At 42.1% G+C, this 23,331-nt stretch overlaps 1 protein-coding gene across 1 annotated transcript in view; it reads right to left on the reverse strand.

Annotated features, from left to right (window-relative positions):
- Positions 1 to 227: 227 nt before the first annotated feature.
- Positions 228 to 23,331, reverse strand: part of LOC109473902 (glycine receptor subunit alpha-4-like) — a 30,671-nt gene continuing 7,567 nt past the window's right edge. Inside the window, exons 2-11 of the mRNA XM_019774052.1 lie at positions 20,034 to 20,224; positions 19,444 to 19,607; positions 8,745 to 8,812; positions 8,215 to 8,408; positions 7,459 to 7,541; positions 5,622 to 5,768; positions 5,067 to 5,264; positions 4,540 to 4,739; positions 3,947 to 4,081; positions 228 to 862 (exon numbers count right to left, since the gene is read on the reverse strand). Of these exons, the coding sequence (XP_019629611.1) occupies positions 611 to 862; positions 3,947 to 4,081; positions 4,540 to 4,739; positions 5,067 to 5,264; positions 5,622 to 5,768; positions 7,459 to 7,541; positions 8,215 to 8,408; positions 8,745 to 8,812; positions 19,444 to 19,607; positions 20,034 to 20,134 (1,542 nt within the window). The 5' untranslated portion in view covers positions 20,135 to 20,224 and the 3' untranslated portion in view covers positions 228 to 610. The remainder of the gene's footprint in view (positions 863 to 3,946; positions 4,082 to 4,539; positions 4,740 to 5,066; positions 5,265 to 5,621; positions 5,769 to 7,458; positions 7,542 to 8,214; positions 8,409 to 8,744; positions 8,813 to 19,443; positions 19,608 to 20,033; positions 20,225 to 23,331) is intronic.

Consider the following 23,331-nt stretch of genomic DNA (forward strand, 5'->3'; position numbering starts at 1 on the left):
CCACAGGGCCTAAAATGATGTTGTCCTACAAACCTGTTTTCTAAAATACTATTTAAATTCAAAATTCATCTCTGCAAGGCCGCATTGGTGCTGGATAGTCCAATATAAGTCCCATGCATATAGAAGCAGGAGATAATGGCTCTAGTGTGGTTCATTCATCAGTGCCTTTGACGTTTTCATACTAACATCTTGTGCTCCCGCCATAAGACTTGATTTCATTTCTTTGTGAGAGTCCGTCTACATGAATAGTTTTTGAGGAGATTGTGGAACTACATATTTCATGGAGAAGTTTTCTTGCATCGTTCCCCGACTCAGGTTGTCGCCGCAACAACATGACAAATGTCTGCAAACAGATATCGCCTCTCCAGACGTTTCCTTCCAGAAGACGTCTTCGCTTTGTGCGTGTCACAAAGTCGACTGCACCAGACAACTGTTGCTGCAATCTGATTGTCGAACGTTCTTGTACTCGTAAGATAAGTAAAAATGAAATATAGTCATTTCCTGTGCAGGATCTACACACTCCGTTTCAATTTCAACAGTACCCACGCAAGTGTCTTCATGTGTCAAAATTCATTGTTGCGTTTCTTCTGGTTTTCCCGGTAAAAAAAGTTCATGTCTGCACGATATAGTTGTATGTCAGCCAGTACATGATATTGAACAACAAAAATGCTATAGGGAATCCCCATCTACAGATGTGATCGATGTTTTCTGCCGTGTTGCTTCCGCTCGCGGTGGTGACGACTGTGTCCTCTGCACTGTTCTCCGCATGTGAGTTCGAGTTCGTGGGAAGCGAATTGGCGTTGGAATTGGAGTTCCTTTTCTTCGACGATGGTCTGATGTAGCGTTTTAAGGCTTTGGCTTCCTGTAAAATTAAAGGAACAATTCTTAGTTCAGGACAATTCCTGTCATGGATAGCAAAGTAATGGTTGAGAGATTACAATTCCCCAACAGAGACCGGGGGGCGCCACAGACTTTCTGCAACCTATGATCCACTGCTCACGGAGTTACGTGTGTTATCTGCGTGACGTCACGGAAGCGGTGGATTGCTCATTCCTTGACAAAGACTGGAGTTTTGAGTCCAGTTTTGTTATGTTGGCAATTACAGTTCAATCTTCTTCATAATGCAATTCCCCAACTTTGGCCCCAACCACAACTTTTGGGGGATGACTGAATAACCGACACGCCACGTTTTCCGCGGCAATGACATGTAATATTGGGGTCGGACAATGGAACCGGTCTAACGACTGGTTTGATAGAGGACATTCCTGGAAACAAACGGGCCACGCGAATGAATCCCTGACAAAATGTACGACCTCGGTACGTATAACGACATTCAAAACACCGTGAGTGATATTCGTATTTCATCCAGAGGTTCGCCCACTTTGTATTTTCAGTAAGGATGACAAAATTATAGCTTAAGTCTTCCTTACTAGGTCTGCGGCCCCATTACTCGCCTTCGGAATTGGACCGGTAGCTAGGTTTAAACTGTAACCTTTACTCGTGTGGATTTATAGTTTCCATGAAGCGGAGGTGCAAACGTGGAGGTGTAAACGTGAGGTATTAACGTGGAGGTATTAACGTGAAGTATAAACCGTGGTGAGGGTGTAAGCGTGGAGGTGTAAATGCAGAGGTGTAATCGTGGAGGTGTAAACGTAAACGTGGAGGTGTAAATCTGTGTTATACTTTTGTTTTATTTTCCTGTTTTTTACGTTCCACGAGATGCTGCAGACATCCCGAGTGATGTGATGGCATACTTTAATTTAAGGATCTAAGCGGATCATAAACGCTACTTGCTGCTAATTCTAATTCTATTATCCCATGACCTACTAATCTGATAAAACTATCAACGGGCTCGTATCATGACTCAGTGCCTCAACACTAGAATCATGCTCTAATTAAGTCAGATGGGGTGACCGTTAATCAAAGGATTCCCCTGACGTATACCTTAAGTTAACGTTATGGAAGGAGGATGCTATTATACAGTCATGTGTCATGTCTATATACATAATATGTCTATATATCATGTAGTAATTTGCAGTTATATCAATTTTAAATCAATCAATTTTAAAGATGCTATTAAAGTTGGAGTAAGGTGTGATAATGGTAGTTTAATGAAATTTCGAAAGATCGTCAACTACCCCAAGAGAGCCTCAGCATGTGCATATGGCCCTTTTTAATGGTGAACAAGTTGATTTGACACCTCGGGCTAGTTGGTGGATATGGTTCTGCGATGATCTTCCAGTATGAGAACCCGCTTAGTATTCCACACACCTTACTCTACCCCAGCACCCGTAAAAGGTATAAAATAGCAGAAGTAGTAAAACTAGATGAAACCCATAACCTCAAAGGTCATTTCATGCAAAAAGGTTCCAAACATATTTTTGTCACGGACATGGTTTTATTAATTTTTTCCAAGGACACACTAAAAGAAGTAATTATGGACAGGGTAGAGGTAATCTAGCAGAGTTGATTCCAAGAGAGTCTGAGTCCCGGTCCAATATATGGTCGAATTCCCCAGACACTTGTCCTCATTTTTTTCTAAATTGGAACACGGCAGCCAATATAGTAGACAGCCGGGTGTGTTTTTTATCCACGGTAACGGAACCCTCGTTACATCGCCCTGCGAGGTGCTAAATAATTGGCTGAGAGCCGAGTCGTGACAAGCCCTTGTTACCCCGTCTCCACTAACCAACGGTTATATGAAGTGGGATGAACCACGCATGCGGTCCATTCCTGTCAACGCGTTCAATACAGCGAGATCAAAAATACTTGTAAATTCTCTAGTGGTCCTCTTTGTGTAATTTGAGTTCTTGACCTGGATCATAAAAAAGACCGCGTTACACAATGGAGAAGGTGTTGATGAATTCAGGTCACCTCAGGGAACGGTAAGCTTGTAATGTGCAAAGCGTCCTGCACCATATACAGTTACGTGCAATAGAAATAGCCATTTGTCTTTCTATGGATTTTGTTGTTTCTTATTGAACGTGCATGAGCTACATGTCCCGTGGACAAAAGTAACACTAGACAGGAGTGTTTCCAGGCGTCTGGGTGGTCTATAGGACGGCATTGATCTTTTAGCCTTCTTCTCGTTTATGATCAGAGCCGTTGAAAGAAAGCTGTATATTGAGGGGACTTTTAGTGCCTATTCTCACAGGGACTTGATCTGTGCCCAGCGTTGAAGGCTATAAATATCCCACAGGTGCTTCGTAGAGTTAAGAAAGCAATTGAGATGTAACAGGGGCATCAATTTGCGAAGTTGTCAGAAATTTTTATCTGACTGTGTTTGCGGCATATTTTACACAGGGTTGTGATTTTCCGGGTCAAGAAATCAAACGGGTGTGGCGGGCTTTTGGTGCAAATGAGTAACAAGGTTCACAGTATCTGACAGCACTCAGATCACATTAGGCTCATGGTCCTGCAATGGAGATTGGACATATCTAAGGGCATTACATTCCTGCTGTGTGACATTGATGGTTTTGCACATAACAGGAATCAACGAACGCCCTAGAAGTAGTCAATTAGTGACACGTGCTGTATATTGACCCGCGGTAAATTTTGAAAATGTCAAAATGCGCTAGCAGCTTTCTTCCTCAATATATATTTGCTGTCAAACATGCCCAAAGCTTGTAGCTCCCCAGTCAATTGGCTTTATACTTATACTCCGAAATATGAATTATACCCCATGTGAGGACGCGAACTTTTGAATGACCCTTGTGTATGGAATGAATGAAGGAGAAGGTTTGACTTTACTGTTTGATATCAGATCTAGACTGTATATGACATTTTAATGACCCTTGGCAAATGGCGAAGAAAAAATATTATTAAATCCGAAGAACACGGTTGACCCCTGGCTTCCAATAATGTAGACTTGAGATAATATCGTGACCTTTGAAGAAAAAAAGAAGAAATGTTTCGGAAACTGACTACTTAAACTTGCGTGACTTACTTTCAGTGTTCTTGATATGTAGTTGACGGCAGCGTATTCTATCAGGGCCAAGAACACGAAGAGTTGGCACACTAATAACCACACGTCTACAGCACGCACATATGACACCTCGGGCATTGGAATAGGTCTGCCGCTCTGAAATGAAATGAAACAAGACAATGCAGTGAGGGACAAATTCATTTTTGAAATATGAATGTCTCCTTGGAAATATAGAATTGGCCTAAGGCGACCACTTCAGGGAATAAAACGGCCGCTATATTAAACTGGCCTTCAAATATCTAGAGTTTTTCCTGTCAGGTCAAGATACCGACCAAATATTGCCTAAAGGTTTACAACGGCACTTACAAGTTGAATGGGGTGTGTATTGGGATATCCAACGAAAAGTTCTACTTGGAAGCTGAAAATTTGAATACCAGTTTCCTTCATACTTTGAAGAATCTAATATTTTTACCTATGTTCCTACTCCATGTCCATTTAATGATAAGTTTGTTTTGCAGTTTCTTTGGAACTCGTTGGGATGTGTAGAATACAAGAGGTATTTCAAGGCATCAACTATCTTGCTGTTCAAAAGTAGAATATTTTGTTGTGGCCACCTGTGTGATCATGGTGAGAACTGTGGTGACTCCCAGCGCGGTTCTGGCCGGGGAAGACTCGATGCTGATCCAGAAGGACACCCAGGACATGGCGACGATACTGATGGACGGGATGTAGATCTGCAGCATGTGGTACGACAGACGCCGCCTCAGGGTGAACCTCAGCTCTGCCGTGGTGAACACCAGGTCACCATCAGACGCTGCAGGAAAAGCCATTTCTTTCGTTTTGTTTTACAGTTTAGCATCATCTTGTTAAACCAGCACGGCCATAGCGACTCCTGTCCATGTACATGTACATGTATGTCGTAAAGCTTTTGATTAAAACTCTCAGTGTAGTGTTAAATTTAAATCTTTATTGCCATGTCATGGAGACCGATCTATGTAAAAATATATCTGTGACAATTTCTCGTTGCCAGTGCTTCATGCTCTCCATGATAAATGGCGGACTATTGGGTCATGGTCTTGTTAGGCTCGGTAAAATGGCCTACGATGTGATTATCAATGATCTAAAAGAAATAAAACCATACCCATGAGCAGACCAAAGACACAATCTTCAGGTTTTCTGACAGCCAGCTCGTCTGTGCCGTTCTTGCACTTCCCGCTGAAATAGTTACACGTCCGACACTGTTCCGTGGTAATCTTTTCTACACTGGTACACTGCGCCCGGAGACAATTTTCTGACTCCCTGTAATCACAGGTGACCCCCTGGTACACACAGATCAGTTCTGGAAGGGAGAGAAAGGGAAGAAAACTGATGACTAAGTATTGATGATCTATTCTAGCTGATTATCTACGATGTCCACGACAAAGAGGTATGTTAGCGTTGGCGTTACGTATATCATTCCTGGCAGGACTATGATTCAGACAAAGACTGTAACGATTACGTTTCGTGTTTCTTTGAAGTAGTTGCCCTTCTGCAAAGTCATTGGGGGTCAGAATGGTGCGTTGATCATTGTATTTGACGGCAGAGCACTATGTGCCATAAAACCTGAGCACAGAAATATGATCTTGCATGTCTAATAATAGAATAGTTTCTTCCAGCTACACAGTTATTGATTGCACTGAAGTGCGGGCATACTTACCGGGATAGAGTAATGAATTGACGTAGGCGAAGGATTCTACCGTTTCCAGGGACAGTTGTGAGTGTAAGCCGGATGTACGCGTTACCACGGGCGTGTCCCCGGGAAACCAGAAGGTCTCCCAGCCCCACACTATCTTCACTCCTCCGCCTCATGGAACAAAAACAAATGACATGGAATCAGGGAAACAAAATATGTATCGAAAGACTATACAAATCCGTTTAAAGATGACAGTTCTGCAGTTGACATTCTATCGATCTATTGGTATACATAAATAGCGTGCAAAGTAACGCCTTCAATCATGGTCAATGTGCCGTTATTCTCGAGCTCCATAAGTAGTGGATCTAAACGCTATGACAGGGTTATTTATTGCTGTTACTAAAGTATTAAACCACTTCCGAAAGTCGAAATGAGAGATCGAGCAATTTTAGGATCTGCCTGCCCTTTTGCCTGTGAGTAAGTGCGTCTGATGTCAAGATGCATAGCTACAATGAGACTTTCCATCCATAGGAAATTACACGTCCAGGAGCAATATGAGACTGATGCCATAGTACAGCTGGAGGAATCGCCGTACTAAATCTGATCTTTAACCAGGAACTTTCAGTAAGTCTTCGCTCCTCGTCGCATTCCTAATTTTGAGCTCCGTGACTGGTATTAATACTAAAAAAGGCAAAGTAAGCCTCGATATGATGACGGTTTTCATTGAGGCAAAAATGATCACCAAGATGACCAACGTAGTCAAATCCATGAGATTCTGATCTTATTAAATAGATGACAGCAAAGTAAAACTACAATTTCGGGAATACATGGACAAAAAGGATTCCTTTCATTCAGTGGTGTTTTATTGATGCTCTTTATGACCTGTGTAAAACGTTTGCAAAAAAATAGCCGCCTCTAGTTTTGAAGTAAATCATGTACATAGTAGCATAGTAACTAAAGGGATTATTTATGCTATTCCACAACCCCAGACCTTCGCCAATCAACAACTAGGCTGATAATTTGTAAGCAATACGTCAAACCAACGCCCCCAAGCTAAACTCTGTCAGGGAAGGCATGTCATTCGAAGGCAAAATAAAGGATTTAAGAAATGCATGAAAGCAGCTTTAAGGGACTCCTGGGGGCATCCTGCCCAGACCGATAAGAGCACACTCCATAGAATTAGACATCCCAGTACAATTAGCGCCGCACGTGACCTACATGTGGAAGCGTGATTCCGGCCGGGATATGCCTCATTAGTTCATTCCCAAACCCCGCCAGAGCAGGCATACTACCCCCGTATGTCTCGTCGGTCATGTTCAACAACTAACGAGGAGTAGGTCAAGGTTGTTATTCAACATACCACTTGATTTGAGAATCAGTGTGTATGGTACATAGTCAAGACCTAGGAAAACTTAAAAGTAAAGTTTGGAAACCTAAAGCCGATGAGATACCTCAAATCTCCGCCAGATTTAGCGTGAGGTGGACTATCATTATCAATATTAATGATGCGTCCATCCAAGATGGCGGCCATCTCTTTCGTTATTCCAAGAAGGCTGTGTGAATGAACTTGTCACCTTCTTTCTGTCACACGACCCAAACGTTTCCACCCACCACTTCCCTCGCCACTATTGGCACTAGTCCTGATGATTTCCTTTGTGTTACCCGACTCAGGTCACCTTCATGGAGGTGCCAAAGTCATCTCGCAACTAATCTTGTTTCCAGCATGTCTCTTTCCAATCAATGTGGGTTATTCTTGTATTGATGCTCTCTAAAGTCCGCTATGATGAAAGGGCGTGGGAAGTGCACTTGACTTCCACAGCGTGCGTTTTCCTTCAAGTGTGTGACTAAACAATGTACTTACGATTTTGAATGAGCAGGCTGCATTTTTGATGATCCAATGGGTAGGCGTGAAGCTGCATCAAGCATGTGGCTTTTATCGTGAACCTGTGGCATAAATGACGAAACAAATATTACACGGCAAAGAACATCTGGCAGTCACCGATGATGACTAGATTATTTGTGGGCTCAACATCAATTACTGAATAGACGGGGCAACTGCACAGTCCCGCAGGGTTACTGTCTCGAGAAAACTGCATTACCTAGCTGAACTCCCGGCGAACCTGTACTAATACAATAAAACATGTAATACCTTCTTATTTCGAACATGCACACACTAGGTAAAAGGGCTTTGAAAAGGGTTGCGTGGTGCAGTAACATTATTGCATTGATTTTGCATTAGAGCCGGGTTGCTAGCGTTGGAGCTGGAGTGGTCTTGGTTCTCGAGCAATGGGTTCAACAGATGTCATTTTAGAAGGAGGGCTTTGATCCATAACATGCACGGTTAGAAAGGTTGAAGAAGCCATGTTGTTGCATGGCTTGCTTTGTAAAAGTCATAATGATGACGAATTGACGATAGTATATCTTAACCTTTATACCTTTACGTTTTATTATTCGTTTACATGCAACCCTGGTTCAGCTGACCAGCTTCTTCAAAATGGCCACACAGTTGTTCACAGTTTTCATATAAATCACCATCATCCTATAGATAAGGCGTAAAGCTACTATATAACAATATTGAAATGAATGTAGATGGCATAGTAGTTATATGTACGAGTACCATTGCATCATAAGCACATTCCCTTCAGGTGACACGCTAAGAACAGAGGGGTAGTCTGTGCTGTCTTTTGAGACGACGTCTATCGCAGGCTTCCAAATCTCCATCCCCTCTGGCAGCGACACGTGTTCTGACGTGATGTTCGCCAGCCGTTCGTCTCTCCACTGGCACCCCAGGATAAGGCTCAGGTCAAAGTCCTGGACTCACAGGAAAAGGAAATGGTTTCAGAAACTACAACAGACACAGACAGTGATACATGCCATGTTATAATTAGCATTTATTAGCAGTTCTTCAATTTTTCACTCGCCTTGGACAGTAAGTGATCATTGGGTAGCAGCTTATACAAGCAACTTGATGGATAACATAAGCTTCTTGATCTTGTATGATTGGCTCAAAATGTCCAATTACGACCGCTAATGCATCATATGTGAATGTGAATGCATGCATTTGTTAGTATGAATGTCTGAAATTAGTTGGTCTGTGATGAAGCAAGATCGTGTCCTTGAAGATTCGTGTAACATAACCATTCTCACCATTGTTTTCTCAGAGAAGGCCCCTAAACTGTCGATGTAAATACTGCACACCACTTCAACTGCAGGACCTGGGAGAAGGGAAAGCACAGACGAAGTAAAATGGCACCTTAAGCAGGGACGAGTTGTGTTGTGCTCTGACTCCTCACATGATCCTGCATATTTACACATGGATGTGGTATTGACAAACTCAATATAGGAACGACATCGAAGGAATATTTCAGCTTCAATTGATAAATCTCTAGAGCTGTGTGTACTGGGTACATCTTTGTCTGTGAAGTTCATTTTTTGTAGAGTTAACGTCGGCTGAGGTCGTATCAGAACCCAATACATGTGCATATTTCCTTTCAACCGTCAGTCCTTACCGAAATGAAGACGGAAGATCACATTTTCATCAAGGCGCTAGATCCCATTGGGAATTTGTCTAGATTGACAACTTAACTGACTGAAGAGACTGTTGAAGCGCGGGTATTCCTTATGGAATATTGGCTTCCCGAGTAGCTTGGCAAATTGGTTTACAATATTACGACTTGATTGTTGCCACAGCAGGTTGGTGCCAACACATTTACACCGCATCCTGAGGGCTAAGCCCCAAGGCATTCGACGTACTGGCACTAATGTCCTTGGCATTCTTTTTGGAGTTGTTATTCAACGTTTTGTGACAAAGAATGTGACCGATTTGTGACATATCACTATCACTATCACATATACATTGTGTATGTCACGTATTATTACATAGGATTGCCTGACGTCACCAATCACCCACTATGTGAAAGGTAGCACATTTCATTTGGCTTTACAAATCAGGGACCTAAATCTGTTCACCTTCTTTACCATAGTCGTCGTTTTCACCCTCGTGTTAACGATTTCCCTTTCAGTTGGATTTACCTAATGCCCCATGGGCAACCCTCTCCCGTTTCATTTTCGTGACTGAATGCATTTTGGCGGCGAAACGACAGAACAAGGACTGGTCTCATCATGTCTCCACGAAACTAGGGCAACCATCTGGCCAACAGTATCCCTGATCTCATCTAAAACTTTATCGTCCCTCCGTGCTTCAAGTCATGACTTGATATTTGGTTGAGAACGTAGAGTCAGGTCATTCGTGATGAGAATGACTTCGTTGTTCTTAGACGATGACTCCACCAGGAAGATGAATGATACAATTCTAGCTACTAGTATGCAGGTTCCGTACTGGCTCCCTGCTAATCTGAACAAATTCTTCAGGGACAAACATTGGCAATGTTTTCATTCCACCAAATAGGAGATCGTCCGGTACTTTTGATTGTTTGCCAACAGTAGTGGCGCCAGCAATGAAGCATATAACAAGGAAGGAATGGATATCTTATAATGGTGAGTGATTCTAGTTCATCGAGCTCATAATTAGTACCGAACTTCGTGTCTCTGTGGGCATGACCAACATGCTCGGGTGGTGATTAAAACTAATTACCTTATTTCCTCCAGTACAAAGTTTGCCATTAACATCATCACGCTTGGTTACCAATACCACGCATCACCAATGACACGCATCGCTTACGACGCTTCTTTCCTGTACCAATAACCATTGGCTAGTCTCGGAACAACCGTTTGTATCCAAGGGGAATTTGATAGAGAAGAATATCCACCCCACTGGACGATCCAATGGTAAGCCATTAATTGGAAGTCTTCTCTGCATCAGCCTGAAAGATGCGGTTTGACCAACTGAGTTACATCGTGTTTCAATCACTACAAAGCAATGGTGATGTCCTACATCTCCAGTCAAGTGGTCGACAATTGGGTTAATGGACCTGAAACGGCCCGCATGTTACCCTCTGCGTAGGTATGTTTTGGTATAGAAACACACGACAAAATTGGCATCGTAACAGTAGATTGTTTTTCTATGCATTATAGATTAATCGATTCTCAACTGTATCATGTTTTTTTTCATAGGATCATATTAGTCGTAGCCACTACTTGTAAATAAAGCTGCTTCATCATCACACTGTGTTGTTTTTGGCTGCTGCAATGTATTTATATACCCCTACATGTTCATTATCAGGCATATACATGCAGTGTACGTAAGCCAATCACAACTGACGGTTGGATTTGCACATTCAATCTCTATCGGACTTATTTCCTTAACTCCTAATAGCAGATCAATTGAGGGTCTCGTAGCTGCGTACCCAACCCAAGGAGGTTAAAAAGATGCAGAATAAAGCAAGCACATCCGTGACACTTTCCTTCCGTTATGTGAACCGTATAATGCGGTAGACTATATGGGAAACAAGCAGGATATAAATGACATAGCAAACAATTTATGTTCAGAAGATACATCAAAACCGTTCGTCGGTAGATTCATCTTAAGTTCAGCTCACTTTGTATATCCTTACTGCCTGTTGTTGAATGGGGACACGTAGGCACTGAGAGCCGTGTGCTGTATATGATAACGACGCCTTAGGCCATATTGTTGATGAAGAACCTGGGCCGAGGAAAGATACCGAAGAACATTACACCATCATTATGTCGTCAATAGGCAGGTAAATTCGAAGGTAATTCTCCTAATTCTCAACGCAGACTTTCTGACGACTGTAGCATTAAATCTGATATTGTTGCAATAGGCCGCCTCAGTTTATGAAGGATTTTGCGGTTGCATTGATGTACTTTGGCATCATAACCTCTTACAATAGTGCAGTGACTTGAAAATCAAAACAGCGGTGTTTTTATGTTGCTTTAAAACTTATAAAAGCACAATTATTTGAATTAATTGAACAAGTTACAATAATTTGAGCAGCCTGCATCTATGAACCCAACTGGATATAACGCGACCCAATATCAATGTAAACACATGCCCTCAAAAGACATTGAACTGACGCTTTTTCCATTGTAATAACGTCTGCAAAATGTTTCAGTCATAAGAGATATTCCACGAAACACATATACCAGCCTCCTAAAGCATGGTAACTGTTCCTCCATGCCTCACTAACATTCTGGCAATGATGATACATTAAGGCAGACACTAGGTTCAGGGTTAAGTATGCCTGATTCAATAGTCTCCATGATGACTTTTGGGGTGAATTAGATCTCCTCAATGGTAGGAAACGTTGTTAGGAAACTTTACTCCTTTGTAATATCTACATTATCATCTGCTGCACGTTGTGTTAAGAAATAAACTTAGAGCATACTTTGCACATATTGCACTGCATGTGTAATAAATCGGAAACGTTGCCCGTCGTAGCCAATATCATAAAAGCAAATGGTTGGTCAAATGAAGGGATCTCCTTTTTTCACGATCCACCTGAATGCTTTCGTGAATCATATTGCCAGAATGTTAGTGAGGCACGGAGAAACAGTCACCACGCTTTAAGAGGTTATGGTATATGTGTTTCGTGGAATATCTCTTATGACTGAAACATTTTGCAGACGTTATTACAATGGAAAAAGCGTCCGTTCAATGTCTTTTGAGGGCATGTGTTTACATTGATATTGGGTCGCGTTATATCCAGCCGGGTTAATGGATACATGACGCTGCAAAAGCTGCAAAATGTTCTATTCAACATACATGTGACATGACAAGGTGCATGTGTAATACAATTCTGTTGACGAAAGGAAAGTTATTCTATGTTTACTGTATCTCTCCTGGGGCAAGCAAACATGGCAATTATAAAACGAGTGATTATGTTCTGATGAAATTGTTTACTATTGTCGCTATAATCAAGTATGTCGCCGTAGTGATTACATAATGAGTATTCAGGAAGACTCGGAGAGTCGCAGAGCGACAAAGATTTTTTACGGCGTGCCAAAATCAACTTCATACACCATTGACTCACCAAAGTAGTTACAAGGAACTACAGAGTACAGCTTTGGCAATTACAGCAGTAAAAGTTGAAGGCCATTATTTGGCGTCGGTAAAATGCAATATTCCCCAACGGAGTCACCACAGTACAACGACAACGATATTGCTTGATTTCATTTGTGCCTAGGGAGGACTTCTTCAATTTAGCGGACAGTGCCAGAAAAATGTCGAACGTGCACAGGTCAAATGATAGTATTGGTTGACATAAGGGCTGCTGCTGTGGTACAATAGGTTTTCCTCATGTATTGCTCAGGGACAGCCTTCTTTAGATTGCTATGGTGCAGTTGTGCCGCAGGGTGCGTCAACACAGATTTACCACAAACAACAGAAAGGTCGATTATTCCAGTCATGTAACATTTCCAGTGAGTAATTTGTTTCTCTTCCGTACTGTGCCAACAATTGTCTCGTTTCCAACCACTCATATACATGCCACAAACGTACGCCAGGTTGAATTGTTCAGCGGTGAAGCGCCTGTCTATCATAGTGGTAAAAGACTTTTTGTGAAGAACAATGCTGATTCAGACGTTAAAGTAAAGCGCTCTAACGATAATTCGAGTCTTTGACCAACAAGTTTTGTACAAACGTGCTTAATGACGTTGAGCAAACTCAGTTATGTAAACTTAACTATGCAGCAGGAGCTGTCATCGGAAAATGTCACCGGTGCTGATGTCTCTAAAATAACCTATTCAAGTCTCTCCTAGAAGACGCGGTTTGACATACACGAATTCTCAATTGGCATCGTCTTTCAAGTGTCGTCAACTAGGAAGTTACAAGAACAGTAGTTGACTGCAGTGGTATTTTGCAATCTGTTATCCAATGAGTGCTTTTCAAGTGCGATAGCCCTGACGTCGACAACCAAAACTCGCTTACCATGACAGGCACAACGCTCTTTGTGTATAATCATTGAGGCAAAAGTGTCCTTCGCGGAGGCTGAGGAGCCGATCTGGCGTCTGGAGTCATTTTGTATTACGTTTGTTGTACTGGATGTGAATTTTGCATGAGCTTACAAAAATTCTGCAACATTCACTGACTCTTTTAACTTCCCTCAGGGAGCCATGTCGGAGTGTGAGGTGACCCTTCAATGCTGGCTTTTTTATGGTCACCTGACTTCAATTCACCATGGTCAGGAACAGGTTTAACTTCGTGCTATGTTGGCACTTCATTCTACATTTCAAGTAAAATAGCCAAACCCAACATTGACAGAAGTAAGACGTTACACTGCAGACTAGTTTCCACTGATTACACGATTTCCATGGTATTTCCCCTGCCTATATTATCGTACAGAAGACAGGAAAATACAACAATCCCATTGGGAAGGGAATCATACATAAGCAGGATAGGATGCAATACTCATGAAGCAAAACGATATTCACACTAGAATCTAGTCTTCCGACTAGAATCCAGTCCGCTAGAATCTAGTCTTCCGTCTAGTCTTCTGTCGTACAGATCCATCACAGAAATGGGTCAGTCTGTCTACATGTATGACCTTGGTCTTTATGATGAATGTCGCTGAGATCAACCTGCTCACCTTGCGCATACAAAGCACAGAACTCATAAATTGTTCTCGTACAAAGCCTAAAGATTCTTTCAGAGTCCCCCTGACAATATACGGTAGCTTTAGAGATAATACTAGTACAGCTTGCTTATACAAGACAGCTTGCTTATTCCGCAAAGTATGTTATTCAAATCCTTTCCGGGCATACCATATGCTCTGCTAGATTTGACATGAAACAAGTGGCCCACGGAAAGAAAGGCTGGTAGCTGACTTGACAGCCTTGCCCTTGCAAACACTGTCATTAATCTTCTTGTCATGCTCAAAGGGCAGAACAGAGGTTTTTTCAGTTGCAAACTGTGATGTCTTTCGGCTGATAAGCAAACGTATTTTTTATTAAAAAACACTCATTTGGCTGCGGTGGTCTGATTACATGCATTGGTTGTGGGAAACAACTTTGGAAAACAGAGGCCAAAAACAACCACTGATTCCGTTACCATATGTGTCTCTGGTAACTATATGAGATTTATCAAACCATCCGTAACTTGTGCAATGTTACAATGTCATAATGTTACAATGTCTTAGTGAGAGAATCATTTCCACGTCTCTGGGGACAGATTCTCCAAATACTCCAGAGCTATTCAATTGTGCGTTATATACTGGCGAACATCATTGCATCTCTTGAGAGATAAAATTCCCCATGACACTTTCCTGATGTATGTACACTCCCGATGATTTACTGAAAGTGGGACACGCAGACCTAGCCAAACCTCGATGACAGTGATAGATCATGTAGTAAAATTTCCCTTGAGACAAATCACTCATAATTTCTAGGTTCAGGTAAAAGTCTGAGCAAACGTCTTTTAAATTTTTATTGTAGTTATGGGTTGTCAACTCTACACGTTGAATCATGAAATAGAGGCCACATGTGGCAGACTAATGAATAGAAATTAAGGACTGTAAGCTAACAGCACCTGCAAACCACCATCGGAAACGCTATTCATGACCTGTACATGCGCGCATAGAAAACTACAACCTCCCACGGCAACTGATGAATAGTAGAACGCAGATGACTCATTCCAGCTCTTTGAGAATGAACAAAAGAGAGCAAATTAAATCTGACTTAATGTACTGACCTCTTGTATCGGACGACGATGATTTAAAGTTGGATTGCGTCATCGCTGAATCGTTAAATGCCCCTAGTTTGACTGAAGTTCCGGTGGGAGAGAACCTTAGGAGATGGAATTCTACGGTGTGTAAATTTTGAGATGAAAAATTTGCTTCACCTTTAAACTTGATCGTAAATTGCAGCTACCTATTGTGAGGATAATGGGCCATAATCATATCATACTTTTGGGTATTTTAACAGCTGACATAATACAAGATACATGATTATATCTGGTATATTGGATACGATGTTCAATAGCTTTGCGCTGATGTGGCAAAGTACACAAAACACTGTTCATCACATTTCATATTACAATTACTATGCTGCAAAAGGATAAACAGTCATGTTCATACTTGCTGTTTTTCAAAAAGCTATATTCGCGTATGGACGATTCCGTCTGCAATGACGGAAGACATTCTACCTGTCTTACATACAGAGACTGCTGGGGGACACAACAGGGGCGGGCTGAAACCAGAGTCAATTGCTGACATGGCTTCTGACCGACAGGCCGGGATGAATGTGGTCAACTCATGATGCTCTTCGAATGAACTACAAATCCGTAAGACACAGTTATGTAGGTAAGGGAAGTCAAGGTCGGAAGGCCAAGGACAGGGTCAAATGAAGCAGTACGCAAGATAGGAGACAATAAATTCTGTCTCAGCTTTCTTAGAGGTTAATAGTCGAGGTGAACAGTTGGATGGCGTTAAAGGAGTCAAACACTAACGTGATGAAAGAAACGGCCCAGTGGCGTGAGAAGAGGTTCAATCGGAAGAGGAATGGGAGGGAAGGATTAGGGACAAACAAGACTGCTGGAGGCGAGGCGGTAAGCTAGTGGCTGGGACTGGCCTCTCGCCAGAAAACATTTGGTTCACGCTGTGAGTGTGATGAGATGAAGTTTCTGGGTAGTGCAAGGCGACTTCTTTTCACAGGTGGTATCGATAATTTCGCGTACGCAAGCTGTGACAGATGATAATGTTTTCACTGGCACTACCAGTAATGAGGACTAAAAGCTGACGGAAGTAGATGTGGTCTCTGTGCACGGCCAAGCATATCCCAAATGGAGCGATTCGCTGAATGTGGAAGATTCAACAGCAATTTGGAATATCGTTGCCGCACTTACCTACACGACATCAACACTTGCACGGCATGCACAGCACAGTCACAGACATCATGGATAACGACATCAGTACTGAAGCCATCACAGTCACATGTATTTCAGTAGACATCAGACACAGAGATAAGAAACAGTTGCCTTTAATTTACAATCTGTTTTAAAGGATTCTGCATTGCCACAGAAAGCTGTCAGCTATTTCAGGATAAAAGTGGGAAAGGCCGGGCGATAAATTGCACGTGAAGTTATTATCTGTAGTTTCTGTCAGTACGTTCTTTTTGATGTCGACTGCACAGCATCCATTTGCTGGATTGCCTGAACCCCTGGTCCCCTCGTGATGCATACTATTACACACGTCCTCCCTGGACTGTAAACCCGTTGGCACTATCTGCTATCTTCCGGTAAGTAAGGCAGTGCGTTTGGGATGTGCAGGCACGAATCGTGTTAAGGAAGTTTGTCTGAATCGCACGTTTTTCATCAGAATTTCAAGTTCAAGGTTGACAGTCTTGTATATGACTTTGAGACTCATTGTTTTTCGCAATTTCCGTGTTTCGTAAGAAACTGCGTCATAGCGGGAAGACTTCAACATATAATAACAGAAATAAATGCAGACACCTGTATTGTACATGTAACTCTGACGCATCTACCAAATTACCCCATACGCAAATGAACTATGATTAAAACTTTGCTCTTTGAGGTTCTCTCCGATTTCGACAACCGTTTAGATTCATTCATGCTGTCCTGCATTCTCTAGGATTTCCCTTCACGAAAGCCACCCAAGCGGTGTCCACGGCTGTGGACGGTGGTGCACACAGGTTGATTTACAGGCCAATATTTAGAGTCTTCCCTGAAAGCCGTGTATTTTATGCTATGGCTCAGACATACTGATGTGATAGTCGCAGAGAAAAGCCCTGAAGTAGCCATGCGGTGCTTCAATGTGGTGGGAAGAGACAGGTTAACCCTGGCTGCAATGTCTTGCGTCCAGCTAATTTCCGTGGAGGATTTCCTCACTTCCTGTGCGATCCTTCAAAATCAATATCATTACCGTTACAGAAACTAAACATGCCAAGAATAAAACCACCTGTGCGAGCGACACGATGTCTACTGCATGCTGACGACATTAACAAGCATAGATGTTATACCGTTTCCTAACTGTTGTGTGTGACGTTTATTTGGGCTTCTGCTGTTCCACCTTGTCATAAAAACGCGCCTGTTGCTCCTAAATCACCCATTCAGCACTACTTTAACGTTAATTATCATCATCCTATCAGTTATGGATAATATATCAAGACTTAACGACATTAACGGGAGGCAGGTCTACGCTAGATGTGTGTCAAACTATGGGTTTTTAGTGCCTCGTTGACAATTATATGCTTCAATTCATATGATTTCGGATAAAGCAATATCATAATTGGTGGCATGCATTTTAATGTACGACCAGCTCCTCGCAATGGCATAGGCCCAACATTCGATATCGTTTTATGGAAGAGTAGGTCACGTTTTCACTTCCGCACGAATTACCCTAAATCTTGACGTGTTGACGAACAAGCTAAGCCTTTAATCTTCCAGCTTTAGCATAAGTGGACGAACTGGCGTACCGAAATTGTCCGTTGGGTCCATGTTTTAGAGGATGTTGGGCAACTTGACATGAATGCGAATAAGAAAAAAGGTTAGGCTAAGCCGCTTCTAAGGAAGCACTGATATGTAGGGACGCCATGCTCACACAACACTAGCTTTGTCCTACAAAATGCGGTAGCACAGAAATATCATCCTTGTTTTTACAAAAATGAGTAGATTTTGAGGCCTAGTCTTTTACGCAAGATGAACTAGGTGTATCGAGACGTTTTTCTTCTCGCTTCTGCTTGGTGAAATAAGACGCGTGGTAGGGCCGTTTTTCACTCAGCTCTCCTAAATTGGCAAATCAAACACAAGCGCAGCTGACAGGTCATGACCAATGTGACCCTAGATCGGTCCAATTAACCACCAAGGTCAGCAGACCGTATGTCCGGTTCCCTGTGAAAAACGACTCCTACTACCGACATTTCTGGACCCGGTCTTTGGGGCCCCTACAGACACGGAGCCTTGTACATGTGTGTAAACCGGGAGAAGCGAATCTGTTCGGGTACTTTCATACTTCAATGAGAACGGATTTCCATGGTTTCTCGTGGCGGCTAGAGAACAAAATGTTAATTTTTTAACATAATATATACGTATTCCAGCGATTTTGCGAAAAAAAAAACAAGATAGTTGTGAACATGATGTAGTAGAACAGTAATAAAGAGAGAGAGTCTATGACTGATGCCACTCTATCTAATTTGTTTCAGACTATATGATAATCCGGGATGATGTATTGTGCTAGCTATGTATCAGCAATCTGTATGTTAATATGGCTAAGTTTTTCCAATTGGCTCAATTGCAATAACTTTGCAGGTCTTCAAATCAGAAAAATTACCCACTAATCCTGCGAATTCTGACAGCAATTTAATCAACTTCATTCACAATCGACCTCAGTATAATTAGAAGAGGAGCCACATGATAGGCGGTTGCTTTGTTAGTGATGTGCTGTACAAATTAGTGGCGTCCATGTTAATTAATATCCGTTTCGCAACTTGCATTACCGACTACGTTTAAAGTCAGCATCTGGTAAGGCACCTTACGGTGAATGCCAACAGTCTAGACGACGTATTGGCTGCTTGTCAAAATTTGTAATCTACTTCTTTCAGCTGGGTCATGATGTGACAATTTAAACTGTGATCAGAAGGGCATATCTTTGATTAGGCACTCATCGTGCGCTCTAAATTGAATTGAACACAACTCTCCAGGTTTGGAAGACGTGATATTTCTATGCGTTACGAAGCCACGACTTGAGATATGTAGGCTCATAGCCAGTATGCAAAAACAGTACCACAAATAGCCGGAAAACTGAATCGTTTACAAGCTGGAAAACATGAAGATGGTAATAAAAAATGACAGCTTCAGTCCGCTACGTATATAAAAGTTCTATGATCTATAAAACAACCTCAACATCACGTCAAATGAGTACATTAGTACCAGATAAGAATTTGAGAGAGGAAAATTATTTGTGGAAAAGTCACCTACCTTCCCAGTTAGGTCTCAGCCAGTAAAAGTAGCCTTCCGGGAGGAAAAACATTGGCTCCTCGATATTGTTCTGCAGTGAGGACGGCCCCATGGTCGGGTTGTAACCCATGGTGCGATTAGCTCCCGGAAAGGGCGGTAGGGTTGGCATGTATTTGATGTAGTTTCTAGAAGAACGGAGACGTGTAAAAATCAAGAGCAAAATAAAACTCAAACAAAATATCTGATATCTGTAAAATTGCCACATGGTATTTGCACAGTAGAAGAGGGGTCCTGGGTGAAATATAACGGGGAAAAATTTATTCTTTATCTTTGTAGACCGTCAGAAGGAGAGTATCAAACAATGAGCATACGTTTGAGAAATACAGTGCGCCCTTTTCATTGTTTGAGGATAGAAATTGGCCAGATGAAAACATCTTTGATTCAACCTTCTAACAGTGGTGGTAGACACTGTTGAATAACTATGAGATGCCGAGCAGATATTCCTGACCCAGACAATATTGGTGATAATAAAGTTAGGAAAGGATTTCAGAAGGACACGCCAAACGCGCACGTCATTGTTATGTATTAAAAGAATAAGGTTTTTCACTCACGTTCTGTTGTTATTCTCGGCCTGGTACTGTTCGGAAGTCCTGGTGTGAACGGAAAGCAAAGCAGCGAGGATTGGCAAGGCAGCTCGGATGGCTCCGTCCATGGTGCTGAACAAAGAGGAGTGCTTATCTTCAGAAGATGCCCGATTGGAAAATTCCACAGAACTCGTCGGAAGGTTGGCAGACCAGCATCCCTACGTCGCAAATGGAAGGGAGACAGAAAAACAGACAAAAGCCCATCAAACACGTCGATGGAGTGAGCTATAGGGACGTCGCTTCAGATTGGCACCTACCCGTGACTACACAGTATGACTTACAGGAACATGCCTCCTCCAGAGCACCTGTCTTGCTATCATTTCCTCTGTCGAATGGCCTGACGGGATCAACTACTCCGAGGAGTGCGGGGAGGATGCATAATCATGCAAATGAGCACGACGACGGTTTAGAATTGAACTGCATGATTACAGTTAGTGAGCAAAGCGCTTGTGTGGATTATGACTTGGTAGTTCTTAGTCAGGCGTACGCGTAGTAAGATCTAGATGATATAAGGGCTGCGTCTCTGCAAATAAAAACCGCTTATTATTTCAAAAGCTTTCTTACCTCCTTCACTCAACTGAAATTAATGAAAAACCTTTCTCGAAACCCTTGTTACCTTTTAGTCAAATTGGTTGTGGATTTGGGCGCAGACACAGTGACATCTATTTTCCTGACATCAAGGTACAGTGATGTATTTCTCAAATGGGAAATTCTTGTTCTGTCCTGGGAAGGGCACAGCACAACAGAGGCCAGTGCATAAAAAGAGGGGAGTGGTAAATATGTGGCGGTTTATTTCCCGTCACACAACCTTAACCGCACTGAAGTGACACCGTGTTTAACGACACAGACATTTGAATATCACGTGACTGCACCACAGTAATAGGTAAGTGTGGGACAGACAGGGCCTGTTTAGTTGCTCCAGGATGTTTCTCTCATTCTGTGTTCAGGTCATCGATCCAAGACATTACACCCTCCGGAAATCACATCCAATAAGGAACGAGGTATCGCCTGCTGAGATCATTCCCCTGACAGGAAAATGATTAACATGGCGTCATATTGACATCCGATGTACAGTATAATATGAAGGCTGCGCCCATAACTCAAGCATACCGTGAGTTATAAATGTTGACATCCTTGTACATGTCCTGCTTAATTTCCTTGAAATTCGGAGATTCGGCTGACCGGCATGTGCTGACAACAGCTTGCAGACTATCACGTGAATGTGAAACACAGACAACCTCATATGTGTTCGGCTTTTTTGTTGTCAAATATACTAATATCGTCTCCCTTCAAATTAATATTATAGTTCCATTTTCCATTTATCATGCGTTATTCTAATTACAAAGGATGGTAAAATGGCTGAAGCAAATAAGAGCCCCAACTACTTCTTCACGGATGGTCTCAATCCATTTGTTTTTGACTGGAATGTGCCAGAGATAGATTTTTTATTTTGTTTTGTTTTGTTTTATTATAAAAGTTGTTTTGGTAGAGATAGCCTGCGGACAATAAATCTGCTGATCGAATTGCAAATCGCTAATCATGCGTGGTAGATTTGATTGCTTGACAAATATTTTTGCATTGATTCTTTTCTACAAGAACCTAACGCTTCATTCGTGAACTGCTGCAAACTGCTCTGAAAACCATAGAACTCGTAGCACCTGCGATTCTGAAGTTCTAACGAATGACTAGCCACTTTATGTCCATCTTATCCATTCCTTTCCTATTACATCATCGCCGACCTTTGTGGTGAATGAGGAATTCCAGAAAGGGTAACGACTTTAATTAACCTCCTTCCCGTGATTACCATTTATATTTGGGAGGTAGACGCCCTCTAGCTGTTACGTTTGTATCCTTCAATGACCTCCTCGTGGAGACGATGGAAGGAAAGGGCTTTCTGGACAGGTCAAAGTCTGTTTTATAGAATACTCTTAAACCTAGGCCAATAGAGTTTTTCAATGAATTCAGGTAATGATCAGTGACGCTAATTATACCTTTGGGGAATTTATTGTACAAGTATGCTTATATATCTGGAGATATGTAAGAGCTACCTGCTTCCTTTATGGCGCCACCTTTGAAGTAGAGATATGCTAGGTCAACTGCAATGCTGATTGTCCACTAGAGCGCAAGTTGCTGTACAGGGAAGGCATCATGCAAAGTACAAATCTTAAACATATGGGAATACGGGTGTTCTGGAAGACTCCTAGTGTATGCAGTTTGAAAGGTAGGGTTTATTTCAGTCCGGCTGATGACATGGAGTTTGAGTTTATCGGCCATAACAGGTACTTTCATCACCAGCACAAAACGCGCGCTCGATGGACCGTGCAATGCGGAGTGTTTGTCGATAAGATAAACATCACCACATATTCTCTCACCAGAGTGACTGATCACTGATAAACTTCGAGAGGCTGTTACCGAAACGAAATAACTCATTACTGTCCCTTTGATCGTTTGTATTCATGCAGCCACGCGCCAACGTGACTATGATTTATTTTGATCCTCAGCCGAATGTTCCGTTAAATGCTGCACCCAATTAAAAGTCACTATCGCTTGCGCGTGTACATGCCAAAAATTGGTACTTAATGAGTGCACATGGGACGTTAATTACGGAGAACCAAAGCTTCCCTGATGATCGTTGTCGCTCCAAACTTAAATTCTTAAAGGATGATGACAGGTCATTTCCATAAGATAGACTCTGCAATAGCGAATTCTTCGTCAGGGGTAATGTTTGAAGTATGTAACTTCAATATGACATTTGTTTCATAGCGAAAAAAATTCACTCTCTTCAGAAGTGACCAAAATATCAAAGTTAGCCTCAGGATGCTGAGGTTACCCAAACTGCAGTCTAATAGCTAGTAAATCATTTATAAGAGTAATTAGACTTTTACCTCAATACTTAATATAGGAGGACATGCCTTAGGTCTCAGTCTAGCCATTTGCAATAACCATAAGCGCTAATGCCCCCTGCGCTATAACAGAGCATAGTATAGACATAAACATGAAGGATGGTCACATCGTTGAGTAACCTTTGCTCTGCCACCAAGACCTCCTCATCGTGAAATAAGGCAACCTCGTACAATCCTTGACGCCCACTTCCAGCACAATGTTTAGACCATTAAGACTTTCAGCGTGCCTCTGCAACAAAACGATTTTTAAACTCAGCTTAACGGCTTTAGTGCCCCCAAGCGGGCTTCAGCGTAGTATATGATGCATTACGTGTATTATGAGCCTGTGGTAACATCAGTCATCTACGAAGAACTGACTCATA

The sequence above is a fragment of the Branchiostoma belcheri genome, unplaced genomic scaffold, assembly GCF_001625305.1.
Source record: "Branchiostoma belcheri isolate BF01 breed outbred unplaced genomic scaffold, Haploidv18h27 scaffold3, whole genome shotgun sequence".
Classification (NCBI taxonomy): domain Eukaryota; kingdom Metazoa; phylum Chordata; class Leptocardii; order Amphioxiformes; family Branchiostomatidae; genus Branchiostoma; species Branchiostoma belcheri.